Below are 24,882 nucleotides of genomic sequence, written 5' to 3'. Positions count from 1 at the left end.
ATGAATTTTAAATTAAGAGGGCTTTAGCGGGTAGGCCGCGGTTATACCCATTAAACCCGCGGGTTTAACGGTCCGAGCTAAAAAGCCTGCAATTTAAACGATCTTCAATTTTTTGAGGCCCGAAACCCGCACGGGTCGCGAGTTAAACAGGTAGCCCGCGGGCCTTAGCCCATATACCCAGCTCTAAGTTTAATCGAAGTTGGTGCTGATTTTTTACATGTATTTATTTCAAGATAAAAAAGCATCAAAGGTCTTTATATTTTTAAAAAAATCAATGTGGTCCTTAAATTAGTTTTTCTCTAAATGTGACCCTTCAACTCAAAAAACCAAACCTAATGTGACCCTTTGACCAACGTTTTCCCGTCGTTGGGCGTTACTAGGCCTGTAAACGAACCGATCGAACACGAATGTGGGTATGTTCATGTTCTTTCGTTTAAGTTTAACTGAATAAATGAACGAACACGAACATAAACGAACAAAAAATTTCTTGTTCGTTCGTTAAGAAATGTAGTTTATTCGTGTTCGTTCATGTTCGTTCATTTAAATGATAAACGAACATAATAAACGAACGCAAACGAACACAATAAATGAACATAAACGAAATAGATTTTATTTTCTTTCCTAACGATTTTAGGATTATATTTTATTTAATTGTTTTGGGTTTTTTATTTTTATTTAAAATTAATTAAATTTTTTCTTTCCTAACAATTAATTGCTTTGTCTTTCACCCATCTTTACCCCTACGCTAAGGAAAGATCGTGACCGTTGAAGCCCGGCGTCGAGACCTTCAAGGGAACCGTTAAGAGCGTGGTCCGACCGGTTTACGATCAATATCATGGTGTCCCCGTTGAGCTCCTTAAATTCGTTGATACCAAGGTAAATAATCCCTTTGTTTCATTCCAATCCCAAATAATTTGATCTTAAATATTAAATTTCAAATAATTCAATCTCTAACATTAAATACGGAAGGATTAGAATCTAAATTATTATTATGATTTACAACAATGTGTAAATGATTCAAATTTGAAATGTACAAATAATTTACTATTTTTGGTAAATTGTTCGATTGACAACTAAAATTAGTACCCAAAGACTGATTTGTTGTTGTTTATTGCACAGCTTGATGAATCTGTAACCAAGCTTGATCGTCGAGTCCAGCCGGTCATCAAACAGGTCTCCTCCGAAGCCATCTTGGCCGCCAAAAAGGCTCCCGAGGTGGCTCACAGCGTGGCTTCCGATGTCCGTCAGGCGCCATGCCGGGGTGGAAAACACGGCCTCAGGATATGCAAATCCGTGTACGCCGAGTACGAACCCACAACAAAAGAGCCTTATGCAAAGTGTGAATCCAAAGCCGAACAATGCGCGGTTTCAGCTTGGCGTAGACTCAGTGAACTCCCTCTCTTCCCTCATGTCGCGTCCGTTGTCGTCCCGACAGCGGCATATTGCACCGACAAGTATAACAGGATGGTGGTCGGCGGTGCAGAGAAAGGGTACAAGGTTGCCTCCTCGTATTTGCCCTTCCTACTGAGAAGATTGCCAAAGTTTTCAGTGAGCAGAGGAATGAAATGGAGCCATTGATTTCCGAGAGTTAATTTGCTATGTTATAATTTGGATTTGTTTTACGTTTTACTTGGTACTTATAAGTATTTATGGTTTATTTTATTGATTTCTTAATAAAATATATCATATATTTCCATAGATTTGGCACATTTGCTCAACACGATCAAGGATATAAAGAAGATTATAATATTAGATCCAAAAACGATTGCATTAGATGAAGATATAATTATTAGGGTGAGTAAAATTTGATTTAAAAATAATTTTTTTCAACTTGATTAGAGAAAACTTGAGTCGAATTGAATTAGAGTTGTAATTTTATGAACTAGACTCGAAAAAAATTAAGTTTAAATTGAGTTGTATTTCAAAACATTTGAATAGGAACTCAAATAACTCAAAAGTTTTAGTAATTAGTGGGTTGATTTTTAAGTTTGAGTTCCTCGATTATGTACGATATATTTATATCATATATAAAAAAATATGAAGAAATATATATGTATTGTATATGGTCTTAAAAAAACCACTTAAATTAGGATAAATAACATCATAATATTATAAATATTTAACAATTAAATTTAAACAAAAACTCAAAAATTTGATTCGAAATTTATAAACTTCACTCAACTCGAAAAAATTCAAATCAACTTCGAACAAAAACATCACTCGACTCGGAAAAATTAAATATTTATGTTGACGAACACATAATCAGTAACCTGTGTTAAATTCATCAACATAAATATTTAATTTTATAATATTAATAAAAATATAAAAAAGTACAGTTACATGAATACAAATGTTGTTTTTTAAATACATTAATATAAATGTTGGACGGTACTGCCAAAGATACGATAACTTACCCCGTAAGAACCCTTAAACGTTCAAACGCATCGGATTGTACCGCAAGGAAAACGCCCTATACTAGCTGACCGACACGTTTCATAACCGCTTCTTAATCTCCGCTGCTCATCTAAATCTGCCCTCTAACCCCCACCCCCCTTCACTATCTTTTCTCCCTCAATTCAACGCTGAACCAATCCCTTTGATTTCTTCTCCAATCACTCTTCGAAAGAAAAAGAAAGAAGAATATAGTCTCAAGTTCGTTTCATGGCTCAAGGAAACTCCGACTTCCAACAAGACATGGTATTTCCATTAAAGATCTATTATTCTTTTTGCTTGTGTCATCAAAATTTAATTCAATTTCGTTTTTATTGATCTTTTTTTCTTCTATTGTTTTGATTTGAATTTGAAAGGCTAAAGATGAACAAGAACAGAGGTTGAAATACTTGGAATTCGTGCAAGTAGCTGCTGTCCACGCCGCTTTGTGCTTCGCCAATCTTTACCTTTACGCTAAGGAAAGATCGGGACCTTTCAAACCTGGCGTCGAATCCGTGGAGGAGACGGTTAAGACCGTGGTCCGACCGGTTTACGACAAGTACCATGATGTCCCAATCGAGCTTCTTAAATTCGTCGATACCAAGGTAATCTATTTGCTTCGTCCTTGATTTTAATGACGATGAGTATATTGTGACTATGTAGCTTGAAATGCAAAATTGCAAATCGTTGATTGTCATATGGAAAATGCCATTCAAAATTTATGATGTCTTACAATTTGGAAGAAGTTTTGAATCAAATAATCTAACGATCATGGTAGATCTATAAATATTTTTGAGGATAGTCACACTTACATAAACATATAAAACTTCTATATTACACGGTATATATGCAAATAAAATTTCAGATGGATACAATTATTAAAATAAATAATTAATCGGAGAAAATTTAAATTTAAACATATTAGCTGAAAATGACTCCAATATGAAATGATTTGAATCTATTGATTGAGAGTTGTCAAATGTCTACAACTAAATAACCAAACTCGAAATGAATTAAATCTTAAACGATTCTAATCCGGAATTATTTGAAAATTTTATAATATAAACGGAAATGATTTGAACATTTGAAGCTGGGATTGATTTGATCCAAATCGACTCGATCCTAATGAAGCCTATTTGACAGCTCTAGTACCCAAATACTGATTCTTTGTTGTTATTGCAGGTTGGTGAATATATAACCGAACTAGATCGTCGAGTCCCGCCATGTGTCAAACAGGTCTCGTCCGAAGCCATTTCAGCTGCCCAAAAGGCTCCGAAAGTGGCTCGTTGCGTGGCTTCTGAAGTCCACCTTACTGGAGTGGTGAGCACTGCCTCAGTATATGCAAAATTCGTGTACACCAAGTATGAACCCACAGCAAAAGAGCTTTATGCAAAGTATGAACCCAAAGCTGAACAATGTGCTGTTTCGGCTTGGCGTAAACTCCACAAACTCCCTCTCTTCCCTCAAGTAGCCTCGGTCGTCATCCCTACAGCCACGTATTGCACGGGCAAGTATAACCAGACGGTGGTTAGCAGTGCCGAGAAAGGGTACAAGGTCGCCTCGTATTTGCCCTTGGTACCTACCGAAAAGATCGCCAAGGTGTTTGGAGAGCAGAAGATTGAAATGGAGCCATTGAGGAGTTGAATTGGCTTTGAATCTGTTTTGGGGGTTGATGACCTGTTTTCTGCTAACCTGTTAACCGGTTGTGAGATCGAGTCTCATGGAGAGTATTTTATAATTCGGAAGTCTCCTACGGAAGTTACTCTCAATCTAGTGTTGGGGACAACCTACTATCTTACCTCCCCTTATTCCATTACGTATGGGAACAAGGGAAAGCCATTTTTTATTGAAATCATTTGGTTTTGATTATACTTTTACCTTTTAAAAAATTAAAGTAAAACATTTTAAAAATATAAAATTAAATCATTAATAAAAAAACATAAAAAATTTAAAGGAAGAGTGATTTCCTCCAATATTTTATATATTTTTTAGACTTAAATTTTTCGAGTTTATGTTTTATTTTATTATAAATATTTATAATATTATAATATTATTAGATTTTTAATTTAAACAATATTTTATTATCATATATAATATTTATATTTTCTTATATGTGATATGTATATATATCACATCACATATAGAATTAAAGGACTCAATTTAAATAAAAAAATTATTTGAAAGAAGTAATCGATTAACTGTGTAATCATCTTTTTGTTAACAAAAAGAAAATTACTAAAAATTTGAATTATTCAATCAACCATTTAAATTATTTAGATTCTATTTTTTAACTTGATTTAATTTTTAAATTCTTTTGAGTCGAGAATATAAAATTATATGTTAAATTTTTTAAAATTAAATTGAGTTAGAAATATAATCGAATCTTACTAATCTCCGATTATTTTTCTTGGTCGGTAAATGAGAGACATAACTTAAGCCCAAACAATGGCCTAAATCCGTCCAAATTAGTGGATCTTCTCGGGTCATTTTCGACCCGACCTACTTTTCCACACTTCCACTTAACAGATTGAAGCTCGTTACAAGCATCTTTCGAACTCCACATCAGGGAACGGAGGCTGATTCAAACCTTACAAGAAAAATCATGTCGAGTTTCTTGCACGCACCAATGGCTTACTCAATCCCGCCTTCAGTTTCTTCCCAATCCGTTCGTAGGCCAAAGACCACGAAGCTCAGTTGTTGCCGCGCTTTCGTCGCCCAAAACGCTGCCAAATTGCCCATTCCTCCGATAAACCCTAAGGATCCGTTTCTTTCGAAGCTCGCTTCTGTTGTCGCTTCTTCCCCCGAGACGATTCTTAACCGTCCGGTTAATCCCGATACGCCGCCGTATTTGGATTTGTTTGACTCTCCTAAGCTCATGGCTACTCCTGCTCAAGTAAGTGTAATTAACGATAACGTGAGAAGTTTCGAATGCGATTAGATTATGATTTTAATTATTCGAGTGGTTTTTAAAGTTGAATTAGTCGGAATAATGCGAATCAATCACTTATTGGAAATTTGGAACTGGATTAGGTGGAAAGATCAGTGTCGTACAATGAACATAGGCCGAAAAGCCCTCCACCGGACTTACCTTCGTTGCTTCTTCACGGGAGAATTGTTTACATTGGCATGCCGGTAAGTGATTTTAGTTGAGGGGTTTAATTATTATTATTTTTATTTGGTGTTTTATTGCCTTTGCCTTGTGGAATTCAAAATTGAGGAACGAGATTGATTTTTTTTTGCGGTAGGCATTTTTAGTTACTAGTTTCAATGTTGCTGCATTTAGCTAGAGTTTTGAGATGACCATTGTTTTCGGTCTTTTTATCTTTCAGCTTGTGCCTGCGGTGACCGAGCTTGTAGTTGCGGAGGTAATGTATCTTCAATGGATGGATCCCAAGCAGCCAATATATCTTTACATAAACTCTACTGGAACAACTCGTGATGATGGTGAAACGGTGAGCTTTGAACAAAGAGATGCGATGCATTTGTATTATATAGCTTTTGGATTTGTTAGAATCATATGCTATATCATTTAAGACAAGAAGTAAGCCAAGTTGTGTTGAAAGTTGGATTTCGGTATTTCTTTCTGTAGATTAAATGAATCATAATTTTGAAAAAGGACAAGGCTATAATATGAACCCGAATGACCTTTAATCTTTTAACAATATCATTTTCTTCTTCCTTGTTGGAGCTTCTTCTGCTTGCTATTCACACTTGTATTATGTTCCTTGGTGCGTTTGTTTTCTTTAAGTTTGATATTCACATGATTTACAAGCGGTTCTGCTGCAGGTTGGGATGGAGACTGAGGGTTTTGCCATCTATGATGCACTTATGCAGTTACAAAATGAGGTAAATTTCTGTTCTTCAAAGATATCAAATTGTCTTGTTCTCCTTAGTTCAGTAAGAATATCTATGTACTTCCTCTACCTGTCTCATGAGCTTTTCCTTTTAAGAAGGAAAAGAGGTTCTAGGATGAGATGATCCTACTGGTTAACTTTTCTTGGGTCTTGGTAACCGATCATACAGGTACATACAGTTGCTGTGGGGGCAGCTGTAGGTCAGGCTTGTCTCTTACTTTCTGCTGGAACTAAAGGACATCGGTTCATGATGCCTCATGCCAAAGGTATGATTCGCTACTTGTCTGTGATTGTAAACTGACTATATCCTTAGTGTTTGCTCATATTCTGTTTCAGCTATGATCCAACAGCCTCGTGTCCCATCCTCTGGCTTGATGCCTGCAAGTGATGTTCTTATACGTGCCAAAGAGGTTTGGTCCTGAGCTCTGCTTTAAAGCTTTGATATCCTTTTTTATGAGGTTGCAATTATAAATCCAAGATGTATTGCGAATCTAGTAGACTGCATCTTTGTTTTGCAGGCAATAACAAACAGGGACGCACTTGTTGAACTTCTTGCTAAGCACACTGGAAATGTGAGTGCAATGGATCAATGTTTTTTATTGTTGTATACAAAATTTTGTAAAACAAAGGTACTCATTGTCATTGTATGACTATATTCCATTAGTCTGTGGAGACAGTAGCCAATGTGATGAGAAGACCATTTTATATGGATGCTAACAGAGCTAAAGAGTTTGGGGTCATTGACAAGGTAAGCGCACTTCCAAGTAACTTTTTGTTCATAATTCATCTTTCACATGTAAACGAGACGTCCGTTTTGGGTGCAGATCCTTTGGCGTGGTCAGGAAAAGGTGATGGCAGAAGTTGCTGCTCCAGAAGTGTGGGACAAGAATGCTGGCATCAAAGTCATGGATGGCTTCTAGTATCTGCCTGGTCAACCCTTGTCATTGTACGTAAGAATGATCCTTTTCTTAACTAATCATGGTAGAGGCACCTTATCATATTTTGAGGAGTCTTTAATATGAAAGAACACCATTATTTTCCTACACGGTTTGATAAGAATTTTGATGATATGTTTTAGCTGGAGTAGGTTGCAATAGAGCATACTCGATGGAGATGTGGAAAGCAGTGATGCACAGACAAATTTAAAAGGAAGATACCTAAAGATGGTCCTGAAGTTTTGTTGTCAATTGTTTCTCTATCTCACAGATTGTGCGATTGTTTTAGCAGAGTCATTTGATGCCATTGTTGAGCATTGTAAAAACCAGTTTTCTTCAATACTGATTGCATTTCCATTTGTTAGTACAAAGGCTCCCTTTTTTCATCACCATGATTGCCAGTTGTTGAATAGTTTGAAGTAATTAAAAGGTAATATTTGTTTACAATTTTTTTAATTTACTAACAACGTAAATACATCTTACAGACAATTATTCGAATTTGAATCTTCTAGGGAAATCAACATTCATTTTCATCATTGAGTATGAAAATTGAGACTACTGATGAACTATATTTTTTTTGTTAACTTGACATAATAGTTATTTTATTTATTGATAACTGTAGTACTTATAATGTCATTTTTTAAATTATAGTAACTAATATAAAAATGTGCTACAACTACCATAACTTACCTACGTTTTTATTCAAAACTTTAATCATCTCCAGATCTCTGAGATTAACAGATAACCCGGACTTGTACAAGTCTATGATAAGCTATTTCAATTTCAACCAACGAGACGGTGTCGTTTAGAATGACTGCAACTAAGGGTGAGAGTTCGATCGAGCCGAGTTGAGTTAGTTTAAAAAAATTCAAATTATTCGAGTTGACGAGTCTAATTTTATAATTCAAATTTTATTTAAAAAAAATTGTGTCGAATCAAGTTTATGTTTAAATTTAGTTGTAAATATTTATATTATTACGGTACCATTTGTATATAATTTAAACGGTTTTCTATAACTATATATAGTAAATATATGTATTTCATAAATTTTTATATGTAATATATATATATATATATATATATATATTATAATTGACTCAAATTTAAAAATTAATTATCTAATTGTTAAAAATTTTGAGATATTCAAATTTTATTTTATAAATCCTTTGATTTTTAATTTGCAATTTTAATCAATTTGAATTTTTTTCTGAATCAAATAAAATAGAAAAATCATTTTTTTTCAAGAGCTATAACCCCACAGGTTTTTTTTTCCTTTTATTTGACTGTTTCTTGAATAGTCACTGCTGGTTTCACAGACCAGTAATAGTAAGCTTTACAGATCTTAGTTCTCTTTTTCATTTTCCTCCCTCTGCTTTCCCTCCTCTCAACCACTTAATCTGCCTTTTTTTTTCCTTTTAAACTTTTCTTTTTAGATAGCAAGAAAGAAAGTTATGGCAGAACAAGAAACAGAGCTAAGCGACAAGCAAAAGAAAGAGATCGCCAAATGGTTCCTCCTCAACGCTCCGGCTGGCGAAATTCAATACGTCGCCAAAGGTCTCTCTCTCTCCATCTCTCCAATGTTGTTTTAAAGCGTTGCGTTTCCTGCTTCGCTTGCCGGTTTTGTGTTTTCTCTTTTCTGATTGATCGGTTTGATGAATTAGTTCTACTATCTTTCTTGTTTTCTGGATCCACGTTCGATTTATCGTTCTATTTGCATTTAGCTGCTTTCTTTTCGATTTTTAATTTGTTTATTCTTTTTCCAGATTTAAAATCGGTTTTGAATGATGACGATGTGTACGATGAAGCGGCATCGGAGGCATTTCCCGTTTACAACAAATCTCACAGGATTTGCCTCGAAATGCCTGGTAGATTTGGCGATGTAAGTCTTAGAAACCAGTATAATTTGTTTTAAGTGTTAAATATTTGTAGCTCAAAGTTATATTTCTAGTAAAATTAAGTCATTCCAGTTGCAAGTTGGTTAGTTTTCCAGCATTTTCAGCTGCTGAGGGTTCTTGATATAAGTAAGATTGCTAGAAAGTTGGAACAGCTTTTGTTTAGTTCATTTCGTTTATATTGTTTTTCCTAGAACTGTTGTTGCCTCTTCGTGTAGTTTAAGTTTGATTACGTGTGATAAATACAAACTCGAGCTTAATCGGTTAATTGTGGTAAGTCATTCTGAATGCTGGAGGTTTATATGACATTTTAGAGTGCCTTGATTGACTGCTAGTGCAGTGAGTATCCATCATTGTGTTTAATATGCTTCTTTTTTAATATTGTCTTTTTCACTTGGTTATGATCCATTGGTCATCACTTTTCAAAAAAAAAGGTCCATTAGTCATCCAATTAACTCTATTACTCATGTTTGCTTGTTATTCTTATCAAATATTCAAATATGAGGATAGTTTCAATATCGGTTCTGCTAGTTGAGACACTGATTCCTGTGAATTTGATTTTAAAACAAAGCTAATTGTTGCAATGTTTTTCTCCTATTGAATTTTAGGTTCTGGTTACACAATATGGGGAGCTTCGGGATAATGAGTATCTAGACCCCAAGACTGCCCAAGTTGCCATTGTTGATCATGTCAAACAGGTACCTTTTAGCCTTATACATATTGTTGATCATGTCTGTTTGATATCAGACAACCTTTCACTAATATCATTTCCTGAATTTGCATTTTTTTAATGGTAAGTGGATTATAGGATGGGGATGACCCTTTGTATGTGAAACTTACTGATTAATGTGTATGATTTAGTTTAAATGTTCATATCATGTTGTGCTAAATTGGATCAGGTTTGTACAGAGGTTAGACCTGCCACTGATGAGGAGCTTCCCACTCCATATATTGAGGAATACCGGTATGTTTTTACAACTGTGGTGGATGTATAGTATCTTTAATTGATTTCTGATGAACTAATAGAAGCATCTCTCTGAAATCTAATGTAGTTGATTAGCTTCTCCATAGGTCTAGTTTACCAGCTGTAGCTAGCTCAAATTTGCAAAATCCTATATCTCAAGTTCCTACTGAAATATAAATGATTTGGTTCGAAACCACTGCTTGTATGACACAGTGTCCTCTGTCCAGTTCCAAACGTGTAGCTTTTTGTTACCATTGGTCCTTGGCTTACTTGTTAGGATGGGAATAATGTCTCTTAAAGTCTTGGAGCCTAAGGTTTCAGGCTTTCATCTTTCTGCTTTAGATGGGTTTTGACTGACTCGCTGCCCGGATTGATACTCAGGATTCACCCAGGCACATGAACATGTATATTTTATTTCACTGCCATTGATATGTTCAAGAAGTTTGATTGATAAGGAAATAGTTATCTACCCATTAGGGTTTTCATCATTATTGCCGAAACCAGCACGCATCATGAAGAGAGAAATCCATACTTTTTATTTGTATCACCTGCTCTTGCTTTCTTTTAGAGCTCATAAAAAGAAAAAATGATAGTTTATTGCTGGAATTAGGGCACACTTCACCATGCACTACTTTAATTACTACTTGTAATTAATTCCTTTTTTTGGTGTACAGATGTGCACTGGAAGCAGAAATGCTGAAATATGTTGGGGAAGCTTATCCAAAAGGTTCTTATTCAGTTTACTGTGTTAATGGAAAAGATGTGGAGGGACCTGGATCTGATTTTGAGCTTGTTGTAGTGATTTCTGCCGCTAGACTCAGCCCACAAAATTTCTGGTGGGTAAGATTTGTTAGACCACAATGTAGTAGTAACTATTCTACTGCAGTTGCATGATCGTATGATTGACTACTATTTTTACTAGCTTCTAGTAATGATCATAGTTGTTTATCTTCTAAAAATGGTTTTTGGCTTTTTGTACAGTAATGGAAGTTGGCGGTCAGTATGGAACATTGAATTCATAGATGATGTTCAAGTTCTGGAATTAAAAGGCAAATTTCAGGTATTACAATATTTTTCATGTAGTGCATGGCATATTTGTGTTCTCATTTCTTTAGTTTCTTCAGTCGTTCCTCCTGTACTAGTCATTTTCCTTGGATTATTTACAAGTGAGAATCAAGCTTGTCCTCCTGTTCTTCCTGCTTTTCATATCTAAATTCACTTAAAGTTTCATAAACCTATAATAAGTCAGTTCTTTCTATTTCCAGGTGGGTGCACACTATTTTGAAGAGGGAAATGTGCAATTAGATGCAAAGCATGAATGTAGAGATTCTACAATGTTTCAGGTTACTTCCAAATGACGAGCTTTTTTTAATTTTATTTTTTCCTCCTGTTCACCTAGTGTTCTCCTTTGGTTCATTCTTTCTTCCAATAGAACTTGAAGTTCTTTCTTTTCCCTTTTGACAAATTTTATATCCCGGATAACCATTTTGGTATATCATATGAGGATGGTAATATTCTTGAGCAAAGATTCCAATGTGAGAGCATGTGAAAGGTAGTAGTTATTATTTACGGTGGAAGTTTGTGATTTGTTGGCTTAGTGGCTTCTGGCCTTTGCGCTAAAAAAACGATATTGGTTTTGGCTTCATACGGTTAATACTTTTTTTCTGTTTGTTTCAGGCCCCCGATGATAGTGCAATTGCCATAGAAAGCATAATTCGCCACCATGAGACAGAGTACCTGGCATCTCTTGAGGTTGTTTTCAATGACTGGTTATTTTCAGTTCCTCTAGTTTTCTAGAATTCAATACTGACAGTCTTGGCATAATGCAGAAGTCCTATTTGAATTTACCAGATACCACTTTCAAGGTATGTTTTAATATTCTTTCTGCCAAAAGTTGTGAGGAAGCCTTTTGAATTTATACCATTTGTTGATTCTTATTTCACCATTAGATCCCCTCCTGTTGTGTACCATTTAGCGTATTCTTCATGTTATATGCAATGCAGGATCTTCGGAGGAAACTTCCAGTTACTCGGACCTTATTTCCATGGCACGGCACTTCACAATTCAGCCTGACGAGAGAGATATCAAAAGAACTCGGGATCAGGAAGTAACTATACCATACCCAAAGGCCCCATTCATCGGCCTGTCTGTATGTTTTCACTCGGATTTGTGATGAGCCTTTTACAACTCTTTGCCCCTAATCACCTTGATTTACAGTTACCTGTTATTTGATGTGCAGTGTGCTATATCGCTTCATTATTTACAGGCCATGTCTAGCCATTCTTGTTGCATGATGCTTGTGCAAAATTTGAGTGTATATATATATATATATATGTATGTATGTTTGAAATTTATTATTAACCTGATAGAAGAAAACGTTTACGGAAATCACTAATTTATGTGTATGTTTATTAGTATTCTGCTGATTTATTTGAGCTCTGTTGTTCTATATTTTGAATTACTTATGCGGATGCATATTGAATGAGATATGATATGGTAAATTTTCCACGAGCAACCTTTTCCAGTTTTATATTTTTGTCTGAACAGATCACACATTGGGCCTCCCATTTTGTTAGAAAATCGATTCCTAATTTAATCAAGAAAAACATGTTTTGTATTCTCAAGCAAACTCTAACTCACATTTCGGTAATACTTTTTCTTTGAAATTACCTTTATTTTCCTTATGTTATCTTTTGATTACGAGATTAGAGATTTGCGGTTCACGGTAACTTTTTCTTAAATAGAGGGTAAATTAAGTGTTTAGTACTTAAACTATTAGTTTTAGTCTGTTTTAGTATTTAAACCTTCATTTTTTTAAAACCATATATAAAGTTTAGTTTTTATTTCATTTTAGTACCTCACCTTAAAAACTTTAGTTTTTGTTTCAATTTAGTACCTCTGTTCAAAATTAATGTTAAGTTTTGAAAATATTAAAAGTTTAGGTACTAAAACGGATCAAAATGATAGTTTAGGTATTAAATGCGTTAAGTTTTTGATGATGGTATACTAAAATGAAATAAAAATTAAATGTTAGGTATGATTTTAAAAAACTTGAAAGTTTATGTATTAAAACAGATAAAAACTTATAGTTTAGGTACTAAACGTGTTAAATTTTTAACGACGGATATATTTTTTACCCGAAAGAAACGATGGGTACTAAAATGAAATAAAAATTAAACTTTAGATATGGTTTTAAAAATTTAAAAGTTTATATATTAAAATAGATCAAAACTGATAGTTTAGATATTAACCGTATAGTTTATCCTTAAATAAAATAGATAACCTGTGAAGTTGAAGCCATTAGATTCAACATGGAGTTTCATCGGATGTGCATTAGGCTGGTAATAGTTTATTGGATGGAGTCTGTTGACTGACCCAAGACAGCAATTAGAAGTGGCATGGTACTGTCACATGGTAAAAGGTTTCCCAAAAGTTCCATTGCCGGGAATTGAACCCGGGTCTTCTGGGTGAAAGCCAGATATCCTAACCACTGGACGACAATGGATGGAATTATTGTTGGAAGTTTGCAATATGTTTTTATAATAGGTAAATACACAGAATGCTCAATTCTAAATGCAAATATAAGCTCAACTTCATCAAGCAATGGCAGTCCCAGAGAGACTATCTCTTGAACCAGCATTCGCCATAATAGCAGTCTCAATTTCAAATGGACGATCGTCCTCTCCATATCATCATTTCCCACACTCTTCGACCTTTCGGACCTTTCGGCACATAGGTGGTGTTTGTTTTTACTGTGCAACCTCTTCAAACCACTTATGTCTGCGTCACGCAGACCACGCGTTGACATTAGACTTCGCAAACTGTTTGTTTTTTAGAAGACATAAGCTCTTCAAACGTCTGCGCGAGTTCTTCTTGGTGCAGACTTGGTTTTATGTCTTCAAAGGTCTTCAAACATCTTCAAGAACAATTAAAAAATATAGTTATTTATTAAAATAATTTTAAATAATTTAATAAGGTTATTTATTTTAAAATAATTTATTTTAAAATAATTTATTATAAAATAATTTATTTTAAAATAATTTATTTTAAAATAATTTACTTTAAAATAAATTATTATAAAATATGGATTGATTTATTTTAAAATAATTTATTTTAAATAATTTATTAGTATGAATTGATTTATTTTAAAATATAGATTGATTTATTTTAAATAATTTATTAGTATGGATTGATTTATTTTAAAATATGGATTGATTTATTATTGTAGTTGTATGGATTGATTTATTTTAAATAATTTATTAGTATGGATTGATTTATTTTAAAATATGGATTGATTTATTATTGTAGTTGTATGGATTGATTTATTTTAAATAATTTATTAGTATGAATTGATTTATTTTAAAATATGAATTGATTTATTTTAAATAATTTATTAGTATGGATTGATTTATTTTAAAATATGGATTGATTTATTTTAATATTTTAAAATATGGATTGATTTATTTTAAATAATTTATTAGTATGGATTGATTTATTTTAAATAATTTATTTGTATAGATTGATTTATTTTAAAATATGGTTTGATTTATTATTGTAGTTGTATGGATTGATTTATTTTAAATAATTTATTAGTATGGATTGATTTATTTTAAAATATGAATTGATTTATTTTAAATAATTTATTAGTATGGATTGATTTATTTTAAAATATGAATTGATTTATTTTAAAATATAGATTGCTTTATTTTAAATAATTTATTAGTATAGATTAATTTATTTTAAATAATTTATTTGTATATATTGATTTATTTTAAAATATGGATTGATTTATTATTGTAGTTGTATGGATTGATTTATTTTAAATAATTTATGAGTATGAATTGATTTGTTTTAAAATATGGATTGATTTATTATTGTAGTTGTATGGATTGATTTATTTTAAATAATTTATTAGTATGGATTGATTTATTTTAAAATATGGATTGATTTATTTTAAATAATTTATTATTGTAGTTGTATGGATTATTTAAATTTCAGTATTGTAAAACTAAAATTATTTAAATCTCAGTATTGCAAAACTCTTTTAAGTTTAAAAAGTCAGTTTATTTATATTTCAGTTCATTTTAGCAGTCTGCAGACGTTAAAAAACAAACACTTTTCTTCTTGCAGACTGCAGACTTTTGGTCCACCTCTTCTGCTGCAGATGCCTGCAGATGTGGTCCGCAAACTGTAAACCTTTTACCTCTGTAAAAACAAACACCACCATAGTGTTCTACCCTCCAAAATTAGAGGTTTTTTGTTTGAAGAAAAAATAAATAAAGATTTAAGAGTTGATTGATTAAATTAGAAATTAACTTTTTTATCCACATCATCGGTCTAATAGTTCAAACATAATACAGCAACCAATAACGTAAATGATCAAAGTATTATTATTTAAAAAAAAATGTCAAAATAAAATCAACCGGAAAAAGGGACCATTCATATAATTTACCCTAAATATTTCAAATTCGCATCGAAGCTCAAACTTTACCCTATTTCAGCGCAGTCGCGGAGAGATATCCCTTGAACCCACATTTGCCGTAATGGCAAGTCCAAAGTCACTTGAACTAAATTTGAGCTTTTGTTTTCGGTTCCCATTATTCAATATTATTCAGCTTTTGTTTCAGTTTCAGCATCCTTTCCCGTTATTTCAGGCGCAAAATTTGCACCCCCTGAATTTGTAGTTAGTTTTCTCTAATCTTTTAACTGTTTATATATTTCTGCAATGATTTCTTTCTTATTAAAATACTAGTACTATTTTAAGGACTGCAGTAGTTATTGGAGCTTAAAAATGGGCAAACTTTGTAATCCTCGTTTGATTAATGGTGATACTTGGATGAACTTCCATCTTCGAGAAGTCATCCGCTCTTCGAAAGCAATTTTTGTTCATTAACTTGCATTTTTTTGGGGATATATATTATTTGTTGTAAATGTATATGGTCCATAGTGTGAGAGCTATGGGGATGAATTTTAATGTAGGATGGAGAGTTGGGTTTTAGAATTTGATGGATGCCCCAATGTTACTATCTTCGAGTCTCGGTGAAGAAGAGCTCGAAATTGCGTGTCCTCATAACAATTTGTGTGTCCATTTGATCTCTTTGCCTCTGGGATGATGCTTCATTAGCCAAATCAGACATTTTTTATGTGTTCCTTAAGGCATCCACCACAAAGCTATTTGTTGGATGGGATGCCTTTCGTTGAAGCGCATCCTCTGATGATACCCTCGGGATTGGTTTCATGTCTGACCAGAGTAGTTTTCCTTTATCTACCCTTTATTATGTGATTCGTTATATCTGTCTCTGTTCCCCAAAGGTTACTTGGGGACCGAAATCATCTATATCATAGAGATTATCTACCTTCGAGATTGACTGATGGTTCCTTATTCAACAAGTGGGAATTGTTCAGCACATAATGCTGTAAGTTAAATTTCTGCTGCTCGTTTAGTGTATGAATGGTTCCCTTGCTCTCCAAGAGTTGGCTAAATAGTGTTTGTTTATTGCTTTTTAATGTCAAGTGTGGGATAAAACTCGTACCGTTCTTTGTTGCAGCAGGTAAGGAACGAGACTGTACATGCTATTTTCAATAGTTCAGACATTTGATGGAAACAGCTCTGCAGGCTTGAAGAATTCCGTTACTCTTATGAACCGATCAAGTGGAAAGATCTTTTACTTATTTGGGCATTGTTTTCTTGATGGAAAGCCTTGGAATGGGAAGTGAATTACCTATGTTCATTTACCTGTAATGATGCATGTTCTACTTCCTGTAAAATATTAGCCAAGACAATGAAAATAGATCAGTGTGAAGAGGCTGTCTGAAGAAGAATCTGCAAAGTTCAAGGGTAATTCTTTTGCAGTTATGATATTTATGGTTATATAGTGTAAGATTCAAAAAGTATATAGTAGTATCTTTATAAGTATTGTGAAATCATATTTATACATGAATAAAATTCCATTGCCAAGAATTGAACCCGGGTCTCCTGGGTGAAAGCCAGATATCCTAACCACTGGACGACAATGGAGTTGTATTTTGTTTGAAATAATGCATTACTTAAAGTAGCAATGAAAGCAGCCTCAATTTCAAATGCACATCTGTAAGTTGGTCTCAGTTTCAGCTTCCTCTTCCGTTGTTCCACATGGAAAATTTTCACCCTATGCTAAAACCCCCTGAATTACGTACACCGTTTTTATATTTCTGCAATGATTTCTTTCTTATTAAATACGACTATTTTGAGAACTGTAGTAGTTTATTGGGGCTTAAAAATGGGCAAATTTTATCATTGCCATTTGATTAATGGTGATACTTGCATGAACTTCCATCTTCGAGAAGTCATCCGTACTGCAAAGGCAATTTTTGTTCATTAACTTGCATTTTTTGGGAAATATATATTATTTGTTGTAAATGGTTCATGGTGTGAGAGCTATAGGGATGAATGGTAATGTAGGATGGAGAGTTGGGTTTTAGAATTTGGTGGATGCCCCAATGTTACAGATCGTTGCCTACAATCAACTATCTTTGAGTCTCGGTTAAGAAGAGCTCGAAATTGAATTTGCTTGTAACGATTTGTGTGTCCATTTGATCTCTTTGCCTCTGGGATGATGCTTCATTAGCCAAATCAGACATTTTTGATGTACTCCTTAAGGCATCCACCTCAAAGCTATTTGTTGGATGGGATGCCTTTTGTTGAAGCGCATCCTCTGATGATACCCTCGGGATTGGTTTCTTGTCTGACCAGAGTAGTTTTCTTTTCATCTATATCATAGAGATTATCTACCTTTCGAGATCGACCGACGGTTCCTTATTCAGCAAGTGGGAATCGTTCGGCTTATCATGCTATAAGTTACACTTCTGCAGTTCATTCATATTGTATGAATGGTTCCCTTGCTCTCCAAGCGTTGGCTAAATAGTGTTCGTTTATTGCTTTGATGATACCCTTGGGATTGGTTTCTTGTCAAGTGTGGGATAAAAGATGCTAGTCAAAGTTGATCTGCATCAAACAAACTCTTGCCGCTCTTTGTTGCAGAAGGTAGGGAACGAGATTGTATACATTATTGTCAATAGTTCAAACATTTGATAGAAACAGCTTGGCAGACTCGAAGCATTCTGTTACGCTTACGAACTGATCAAGCGGAAAGACTTGTTACTTCTTTGGGCATTGTTTTCTTGATGGGAAGCTTTGGAGCAGGGAGTGAATTACCTATGTTCATTTATCTGTAATGATGCATGTTCTACTGCCTGTAAAATATTAGCCAAGACAATGAAAATAGATCAGTATGAAGTATGAACCTGCTGTCTGAAGAAGAATCTGCAAAGTTAAAGGGTAATTCTTTTTACAGTTATGATATTTATGCTTGTATAATGTAAAATGCCAAATATATATATATATATATTAGTTGTAGTATTTTTTTAGAAAAAGTTATGAGAATTCATTTGACAAAATGTAAATTTCCATTGCCGGGAATTGAACCCGGGTCTCCTGGGTGAAAGCCAGATATCCTAACCACTGGACGACAATGGAGTTGTGGTTAATTCCACCCTATGCTAAAGCCCCTGAATTATTAGTTAGCTTTTTCTAATCTTTACAGTTTTTATATATTTCTGCATTGATTTATTTCATATTAAATACCACTATTTTAAGGACTGCTAGTTCTTGGAGCTTAAAAATGGGCAAACTTTATAATTTTCATTTGATTAATTGTGATACTTGGACGAACTTTCGTTCTTTGGGAAGTCGTCTGTACTTCAAAGGCAAATTTTTTTTCATCAACTCACATTTTTGGGGATATATATAGATAAATGTTGTGTGCAAATGGTTTATAGTTTGAGGGCTAAGGGTTGGAATGTTAATGCATGAATTAGGATGGACATGGAGATGGAGAGTTGGGTTTTAGAGTGTAATAGATTGTTGTGTACAATCAAGTAGCGTCGAGTCCGGTGAAGAAGAGTTCGACATTGCTTGGTCACTAGACAGAAGTTCTTTGGAGCATCTTCGATTCACTGCTGTTTCGGGAATCATCTATATCGTAGAAGTTATATGCCTCTTGAATTCGACTGATGGTTCCTTATGCTGCAAGTAGCTCATTCATATTGTATGAACGGTTCCCTTGTCCCCAAGAGCTGGCTAAATAGTGTTCATTTATTGCTTTGTAATGTCAAGTGTGGATAAAAAGATGCTGTTCATGCTAGCTTTAATGTCATTTCCCGGTGACAAACTTTTCAACTTGTTTTTCAGACTGTTTGCGTCTCTCTGCATCTCTTCTCAATAATGGACTTGTGACACAGGATTTCCATTATGTTTCGACTACTTGCTTTTGCCTGAAAACTTCAGTTTTTATCTGATCTGAACAAACTCAAACTTCTCTTTATTGAAACAGGTAAGGCAATGGATTGTCGATGCTATTTTCAATAGTCGAGATATTCGACGGAAACAATTTGCTAAGCTTTTAATCGCTTCTTCTGAACCGATCTAGAGGAAAGATCCGTCGCGCTTCACTGCCGTCCAGACGATGTTAGAATGGGAGGTTGCTAATGAAGAATAAATTTTGTGTTTTCTTTCACTTATTCAGGCATTGTTTTCTGGATGTAAAACTTTAGGACAAAGTGAGCTTCCTTTGTTATGTTCATGCAGCACATGTATACGTGTTTAAAATTTGATTAACGTATTCTAACTATGCTCTACATTAAATCAAAGTTAATATTTAATATTCAAGCTAACAGAATGACCTAATTGAAATGGTGTTGATAATTTTAAGACACAAGTAAAATATTTTAAAATCCGGAGATAAATTTAAAATATAAGACAGTTTCAAAACTTCGATTTATATAAAACGATATAAGAACCAAAGATATATGATTATTTCATCTGTTAACTTTATCTTCATTCATGATGGAAACGAGTAACCTCCAAAAACTTATTATCCTCAAAAAATCGAAACTTTTTAAAAAATTCTCCAAAAACATCATAAACAATAGAAAATAAGTTGAAAAAAATGATACTATTCAATTACAATTATCACCCAAATCAGTCTTCTTCTTCCCTTCACTAGAGCAAACATCCTATCATCATCTCCAAACTAAAAAAATATGGCTGAGATCAAAGTAGACCCTTCTCTCCACCATCCCCTGGCCATCCCCGAGTACGAAATCTCAACTCAGAAGCCTAACAAAACTCAGCGGGTTGCCTCACTGGACATCTTCAGAGGCCTTACTGTGGCAGTACTCTTCGTTTTTCTTTCATCCAATCCATTGAAAGGGTTATTTCTCCAAGGCTTTTTTCCTTTGAACTAAACTGTGAACTTTTGTAGCTGATGATTCTAGTGGATGATGCTGGAGGAGAGTGGCCTGTGATTGGCCATGCACCATGGCATGGCTGCAACCTTGCTGATTTCGTTATGCCCTTCTTTCTTTTCATTGTTGGAATGGCCATTCCTCTTGCTCTTAAGGTTGGGTTTCTTCTTCAAGCTTATGAACTAACAATTTGGTCTTTGAGACACTTGAGTAATGATTGCAGTTTATATTTGCTTCAAATTGGTAACGGTTACATGTTTTTGTAGAGAATGCCAAGTAGGGGTAAAGCTGTGAAGAAGGTGGTTTTCAGAACCCTAAAGCTCCTCTTTTGGGGTTTGTTATTACAAGGTTTGGTTTTCCTTGTTGTACACATCAAGGGGGAAAAAGATAGACTTTGGGGGTTCGTTTCTATGTTTATTCGGATTTGGGTGTTATATATTCGACACGGGTACACATGTTCGAATACGAGTACTTAAAGAAAAATAAAGAGTTCGAGCAACATAGGTTCATTTCCCATATGTAGGGTATTCACATTCATGGTGTGTTATGAATCACATTTTTCTGGGAATAATCTAACTAGTGAAAGAAGATTTTTGGTGGTATGATTCATCAGACATTTTTAAAACTTTTAGGGGCTAACAAATTTTCCTTAAGCAAATAAGATTACATAAATCCTTATTTCAAATTGAGAAATTCTTCTATCTTAATACATTTATGCAAATTCGAACGATGATGGAAAAGCTTCAATGCTAACTTCTGTCAATCGTTACATTACGAAGGAGGGTTTTCGCATGCTCCCGACGAGTTAACATACGGTGTCGATATGAAGATGATAAGGTTCTGTGGCATTCTACAGGTACTAATTGCATAGTTAAGTTCTTCAATAATGGCTTCAGGAATAAGTAATTCATTTTACCTTCTTTGTAGAGAATTGCTTTTGCATATCTGGTAGTGGCACTTGCAGAGATTTTCTGAAAGATGCACAATCCAATGGTACTTCAGTTGGCCATTTCTCTGTTTTTAGGTTATATTGTTGGCATTGGTAAGTGATTAAGTTCCGATTGAACTTTTCGTATTTATGATCGTATCAAATGCTAACTAATTCTCGGTTTTTTACAATCTGCAGGCTGTTAGGTGCATGCATACTTATTTTGTATTTGGCTTTACTTTACGGAATATATGTACCGGACTGGCAGTTCACTGTCCGTGATAAGGATAGTGCTGATTATGGGAGAGTTTTCACTGTAAGCCTCGGTTACGATTAATATCGATTATCGCTTAACTGAACCATAACATTTGCTGTAGTTCCTTAAGATTTTGTTGATTTTAGGTAGCCTGCAATATGAGAGGAAAACTTGATCCTCCTTGTAATGCCGTCGGATATATCGACAGAGAAGTCTTGGGGATCAATCACATGTACCATAAACCTGCATGGAGAAGATATAAGGTGTAGTTTAAGATTGACATGACAGTAATTTACTTAGAGTGAATAACAGTTGCATATCTGAAATCTTTCCTACACTGCTGCAGGCTTGCACCCAGAATTCCCCCTACGAGGGACCGTTCAAAAACGATGCTCCGTCATGGTGTCATGCACCTTTCGAACCTGAAGGAATTTTAAGGTCTGTTGATGCAGTACAAGTTTTTGGTACTGGTTGTTTATCTTCAGAATCCTTGACATTGCGTGCACTAATTGCAGCTCGATATCTGCAATTCTTTCTACAATCATAGGAGTGCATTTCGGGCATGTGCTCGTACATTTGAAGGTAGAAATTTCGAAAACAGATCGATACATGGTACTTGGTTTTCTAATTCGAGGGGTCTTTGATGAATTCTTTTGATTCCAGGGTCATTCAGAAAGGCTGAAGCAATGGATCGTGATGGGGTTCGCTTTCCTCGTTCTAGGATTTGCCTTGCATTTTACACTAATTCCATTGAACAAACAACTATATACTTTCAGCTATGTTTGCGTTACATCTGGAGCAGCAGCACTTGTCTTCTCAACCATTTATATTCTGGTACGACTCTTAAAAGTCGATGTTTTTGCTTACGGCTTATGCTGATCGAAATTTCGGGTGGCCAGGTCGACATATGGGGTTTCAAGTACATGTTTCTGCCATTAAAATGGATCGGCATGAATTCAATGCTGGTTTATGTCATGGCTGCTGAAGGCATATTTGCAGGCTTCATAAACGGGTGGTATTACGAGGATCCAAATAATACATTGGTTGGTTTTCATTGACACTAGTAATCTCCTTTCCCTTTTACGATCTCCTTCGATTTTCCATTCTGTTTCCTAAAATGGCTATGACAATGACAGGTTTATTGGATTGAAGAACACATATTCATAAGGGTTTGGCATTCAAGAGGAGTAGGCATCCTACTATATGTTATATTTGCAGAGATCCTCTTCTGGGCTATCGTTGCCGGCATTTTGCATCGATACGGAGTTTATTGGAAGCTTTGATCCTTCCCTACACAACCTAGAGATAGTAATAGATAGTGCAGTTTCAGATATTTACAGGTATTCGACCTACTCTCGTTTTATATTCGAATTATATTTAAAATATTGTAAGTATCCGACCCGAGTCGACACAATTGATCCATAGAATAAAGTGAAGTCGAAAAGTCCCCAATAAAGAGGATTGCAACTTGGCCACAATAACAAACATGTATACACACACACCACTTGCCATGAGAAATCACAACCAAAACTTAGTTTCAAGCATATCCATATATCAAATGATCTAAATTAGCTAAGAAAACAATAGATATATAGTTTAGAACTACTTGTATCTAGAATTAAACTAAATTCAGCTATATATAGCAAAGCCGGTCCGATACCGGGTGTTGAGACTCGGTTAACACTTGACTTCCTTCAAGCCATGGGCAAAGTATAGGAAGGTGGGATCGGTGGCGCCTTCTTTGTAGTATGCAAAGACCAGGCTACCATCATCATGCATGCTCTCACCCACAAAGCTGCAACAACATCAACACAATGTTAAACTCAAATGAAAAGAAACGGCGATGGTTCGATTCGAGAGACGGTTAGAACAGACAGAGTTGGCTTACAATTGGAAATCTTTGATCTTGGAAAGCAAATATTTAGTAGCGCCTTCTATGTTCTTCTTGAATGTCTCTTGCTTTTCGGGCTCTAACTTGGGTGTCAAGTTCTTGATGTACCTCTTCACAAAGGTTACGAATTGCTTCTTGTCGAACGCGGGTTGCTCCTGCGAATCGAATTAACACGATTTTTTCAGATGAGAGTATTGGAAAACATGCCCTAAACTTCAAACTCTAACCTACTTACTTGAAGTCTGAAAGTGTCGACGATGTCGACAACTTTGACGGCTTGGTCATCGACACCTTCGTCTTCATCTCCGCCTTCGGCTGAAGGGTTAGCCCCAATATCGACATTGACAGCTCCTTGAACAACCCACTAAAAGAACCAGACAAGTAAAGACATCAAAAGATGTTAGAAAAACCCCGCATATTAACTGTGAGTTTCAGCCCAAAATTACAGAAAAACAAATAAAAGAAAATAAAGAACTAAGGAATCCAACCTTCCCTTCGACTTCCCAGAGAATTCCATTCTCGATTTCTTTGTACGGGAAAGAATCAGAGAGAAGCTCATCCCCTGTAAACCATCAATATTAAGCTTTTAACTAGAAAAAACAAAACAAAACAGGGAAAATAACAAAGCGCGTCAAATTATACTCCAAATTCAATATAATTTCTTCTGAATTCGAGGGAAAGTAACCCAGAAAAAGAATTGCAAAAAGAAAACAGTACAGAACTTGGAAACAATAAGAACATGAGCTAAAAATAAAAGAGAGGGATTGAAAACAAAAACAGAAAGAACAACAAATTTTACCAGTGAGAAGATCTTGGTAAACCAACATGTTGACTGAAAATTAATTACTTTGAGGGCTTAAATTTCGATTTTTGAAATCTATCGACGAGAGAAAGCTGGAGAGACATGCAATCATTAGCAAGCGCCAAAGAGCATTTATAGGGGGAGGGTTGAAATCCGGGGGAGTTCGAATTTACCAAAATAGCCAAGAAATTTTGTATAATTACAATCGAGTTCCCGCAATTGTAGTAGAGTTTTGACGTTAACGGTAAAGTTGAAAAAGGCAAAGAAAATTTTCATAAAAGAGAGTAAAAAGTAGATTTCTGTTACCCGAAAAATTACTTTTTATTAAAACTAAAGGAATTGGTTTTTAATTGAATGTTTATTTGTAACAAAAACATTAAATATTTTCATCCATTATTTATTGTCAAATCTTATTATAATAATAGATGGCAACAGGTCGGTTTTTTGTCCGTTCGATCCCACCCAAAAGTATGCATCCCAACTCGAATTCGTCCTAATTCAAAAATTTTATATCCTACATTTGACTTGATCAGACTCGAAAAATATATATCTTTCACCTAATTGTGACTCGACCCGACTCAATATAAATTAAAGATTTAATTAAATAATAATAATTTTTTAAGAAACTTATATTATTATAGTCAAG

The 24,882-nt window shown here is 34.5% G+C and overlaps 6 protein-coding genes and 5 non-coding genes across 13 annotated transcripts; 7 read left to right on the top strand and 4 right to left on the bottom strand.

Annotated features, from left to right (window-relative positions):
• Positions 1-765: 765 nt before the first annotated feature.
• On the top strand, positions 766-4,472 carry LOC120163940 (REF/SRPP-like protein At3g05500; the record flags this gene model as incomplete). Its single annotated transcript, XM_039173740.1, has 3 exons — positions 766-876; positions 1,120-1,601; positions 4,439-4,472. Coding segments are annotated over 2 exons (570 nt in total), but the record flags the coding sequence as incomplete, so codon positions are not given.
• LOC120163924 (REF/SRPP-like protein At3g05500) lies at positions 2,593-4,120 on the top strand. Its single transcript, XM_039173727.1, has 3 exons — positions 2,593-2,697; positions 2,808-3,035; positions 3,613-4,120. The coding sequence occupies exons 1-3, from the start codon at positions 2,662-2,664 to the stop codon at positions 4,072-4,074; spliced, it is 726 nt and encodes a 241-aa protein (XP_039029658.1). The 5' UTR covers positions 2,593-2,661; the 3' UTR covers positions 4,075-4,120.
• Positions 4,473-5,032: 560 nt separating the features above from the next.
• Positions 5,033-7,570, top strand: LOC120163923 (ATP-dependent Clp protease proteolytic subunit-related protein 3, chloroplastic-like). 2 transcript variants are annotated; one of them, XM_039173726.1, is made up of 10 exons: positions 5,033-5,323; positions 5,461-5,562; positions 5,760-5,882; positions 6,217-6,276; positions 6,454-6,550; positions 6,621-6,694; positions 6,803-6,856; positions 6,949-7,032; positions 7,109-7,230; positions 7,363-7,570. In XM_039173726.1, the coding sequence occupies exons 1-9, from the start codon at positions 5,033-5,035 to the stop codon at positions 7,202-7,204; spliced, it is 981 nt and encodes a 326-aa protein (XP_039029657.1). In that variant the 3' UTR covers positions 7,205-7,230; positions 7,363-7,570. The 2 variants fall into 2 exon arrangements, with proteins under 2 accessions (XP_039029657.1, XP_039029656.1); XM_039173725.1 differs by lacking the exon at positions 7,363-7,570 and having other exon boundaries at positions 7,109-7,317.
• Positions 7,571-8,550: 980 nt separating this feature from the next.
• Positions 8,551-12,224, top strand: LOC120163927 (F-actin-capping protein subunit alpha-like). Its single transcript, XM_039173730.1, has 10 exons — positions 8,551-8,773; positions 8,983-9,098; positions 9,720-9,809; positions 10,011-10,075; positions 10,750-10,911; positions 11,057-11,135; positions 11,341-11,418; positions 11,753-11,830; positions 11,908-11,940; positions 12,079-12,224. Exons 1-10 carry the CDS (start codon positions 8,671-8,673, stop codon positions 12,184-12,186), a joined length of 912 nt encoding a protein of 303 aa, XP_039029661.1. The 5' UTR covers positions 8,551-8,670; the 3' UTR covers positions 12,187-12,224.
• Positions 12,225-13,508: 1,284 nt separating this feature from the next.
• TRNAE-UUC lies at positions 13,509-13,580 on the bottom strand. The gene has a single exon. It is a non-coding gene; the product is annotated as a tRNA-Glu (tRNA).
• A 2,599-nt stretch (positions 13,581-16,179) lies between these two features.
• Positions 16,180-16,325, top strand: LOC120163970. Its single transcript, XR_005519696.1, has one exon. It is a non-coding gene; the product is annotated as a small nucleolar RNA snoR127 (small nucleolar RNA).
• A 696-nt stretch (positions 16,326-17,021) lies between these two features.
• On the bottom strand, positions 17,022-17,093 carry TRNAE-UUC. Its single transcript has one exon. It is a non-coding gene; the product is annotated as a tRNA-Glu (tRNA).
• A 569-nt stretch (positions 17,094-17,662) lies between these two features.
• Positions 17,663-17,808, top strand: LOC120163969. Its single transcript, XR_005519695.1, has one exon. It is a non-coding gene; the product is annotated as a small nucleolar RNA snoR127 (small nucleolar RNA).
• Positions 17,809-18,518: 710 nt separating this feature from the next.
• TRNAE-UUC lies at positions 18,519-18,590 on the bottom strand. Its single transcript has one exon. It is a non-coding gene; the product is annotated as a tRNA-Glu (tRNA).
• Positions 18,591-20,087: 1,497 nt separating this feature from the next.
• LOC120163922 (heparan-alpha-glucosaminide N-acetyltransferase-like) lies at positions 20,088-22,928 on the top strand. The gene is given in 13 exon segments (XM_039173724.1): positions 20,088-20,287; positions 20,377-20,514; positions 20,626-20,707; positions 21,139-21,215; positions 21,287-21,329; positions 21,332-21,401; positions 21,486-21,603; positions 21,690-21,806; positions 21,890-21,981; positions 22,059-22,125; positions 22,207-22,377; positions 22,443-22,586; positions 22,680-22,928. Coding segments are annotated over 13 exon segments (1,398 nt in total). The 5' UTR covers positions 20,088-20,155; the 3' UTR covers positions 22,827-22,928.
• A 133-nt stretch (positions 22,929-23,061) lies between these two features.
• Positions 23,062-24,307, bottom strand: LOC120163926 (translationally-controlled tumor protein homolog). 2 transcript variants are annotated; one of them, XM_039173728.1, is made up of 5 exons: positions 24,234-24,307; positions 23,923-23,996; positions 23,670-23,798; positions 23,432-23,589; positions 23,062-23,338 (listed from the first exon to the last, which is right to left on the bottom strand). In XM_039173728.1, exons 1-5 carry the CDS (start codon positions 24,259-24,261, stop codon positions 23,221-23,223), a joined length of 507 nt encoding a protein of 168 aa, XP_039029659.1. In that variant the 5' UTR covers positions 24,262-24,307; the 3' UTR covers positions 23,062-23,220. The 2 variants fall into 2 exon arrangements, with proteins under 2 accessions (XP_039029659.1, XP_039029660.1); XM_039173729.1 differs by having other exon boundaries at positions 23,923-24,002; positions 24,240-24,296.
• Between the last annotated feature and the right edge of the window lie 575 nt (positions 24,308-24,882).

Source organism: Hibiscus syriacus, unplaced genomic scaffold (genome assembly GCF_006381635.1).
Source record: "Hibiscus syriacus cultivar Baekdansim isolate YM2019G1 unplaced genomic scaffold, ASM638163v2 tig00111503_pilon, whole genome shotgun sequence".
Lineage (NCBI taxonomy): Eukaryota > Viridiplantae > Streptophyta > Magnoliopsida > Malvales > Malvaceae > Hibiscus > Hibiscus syriacus.
This window is presented reverse-complemented; position numbering and strand designations above follow the sequence as displayed.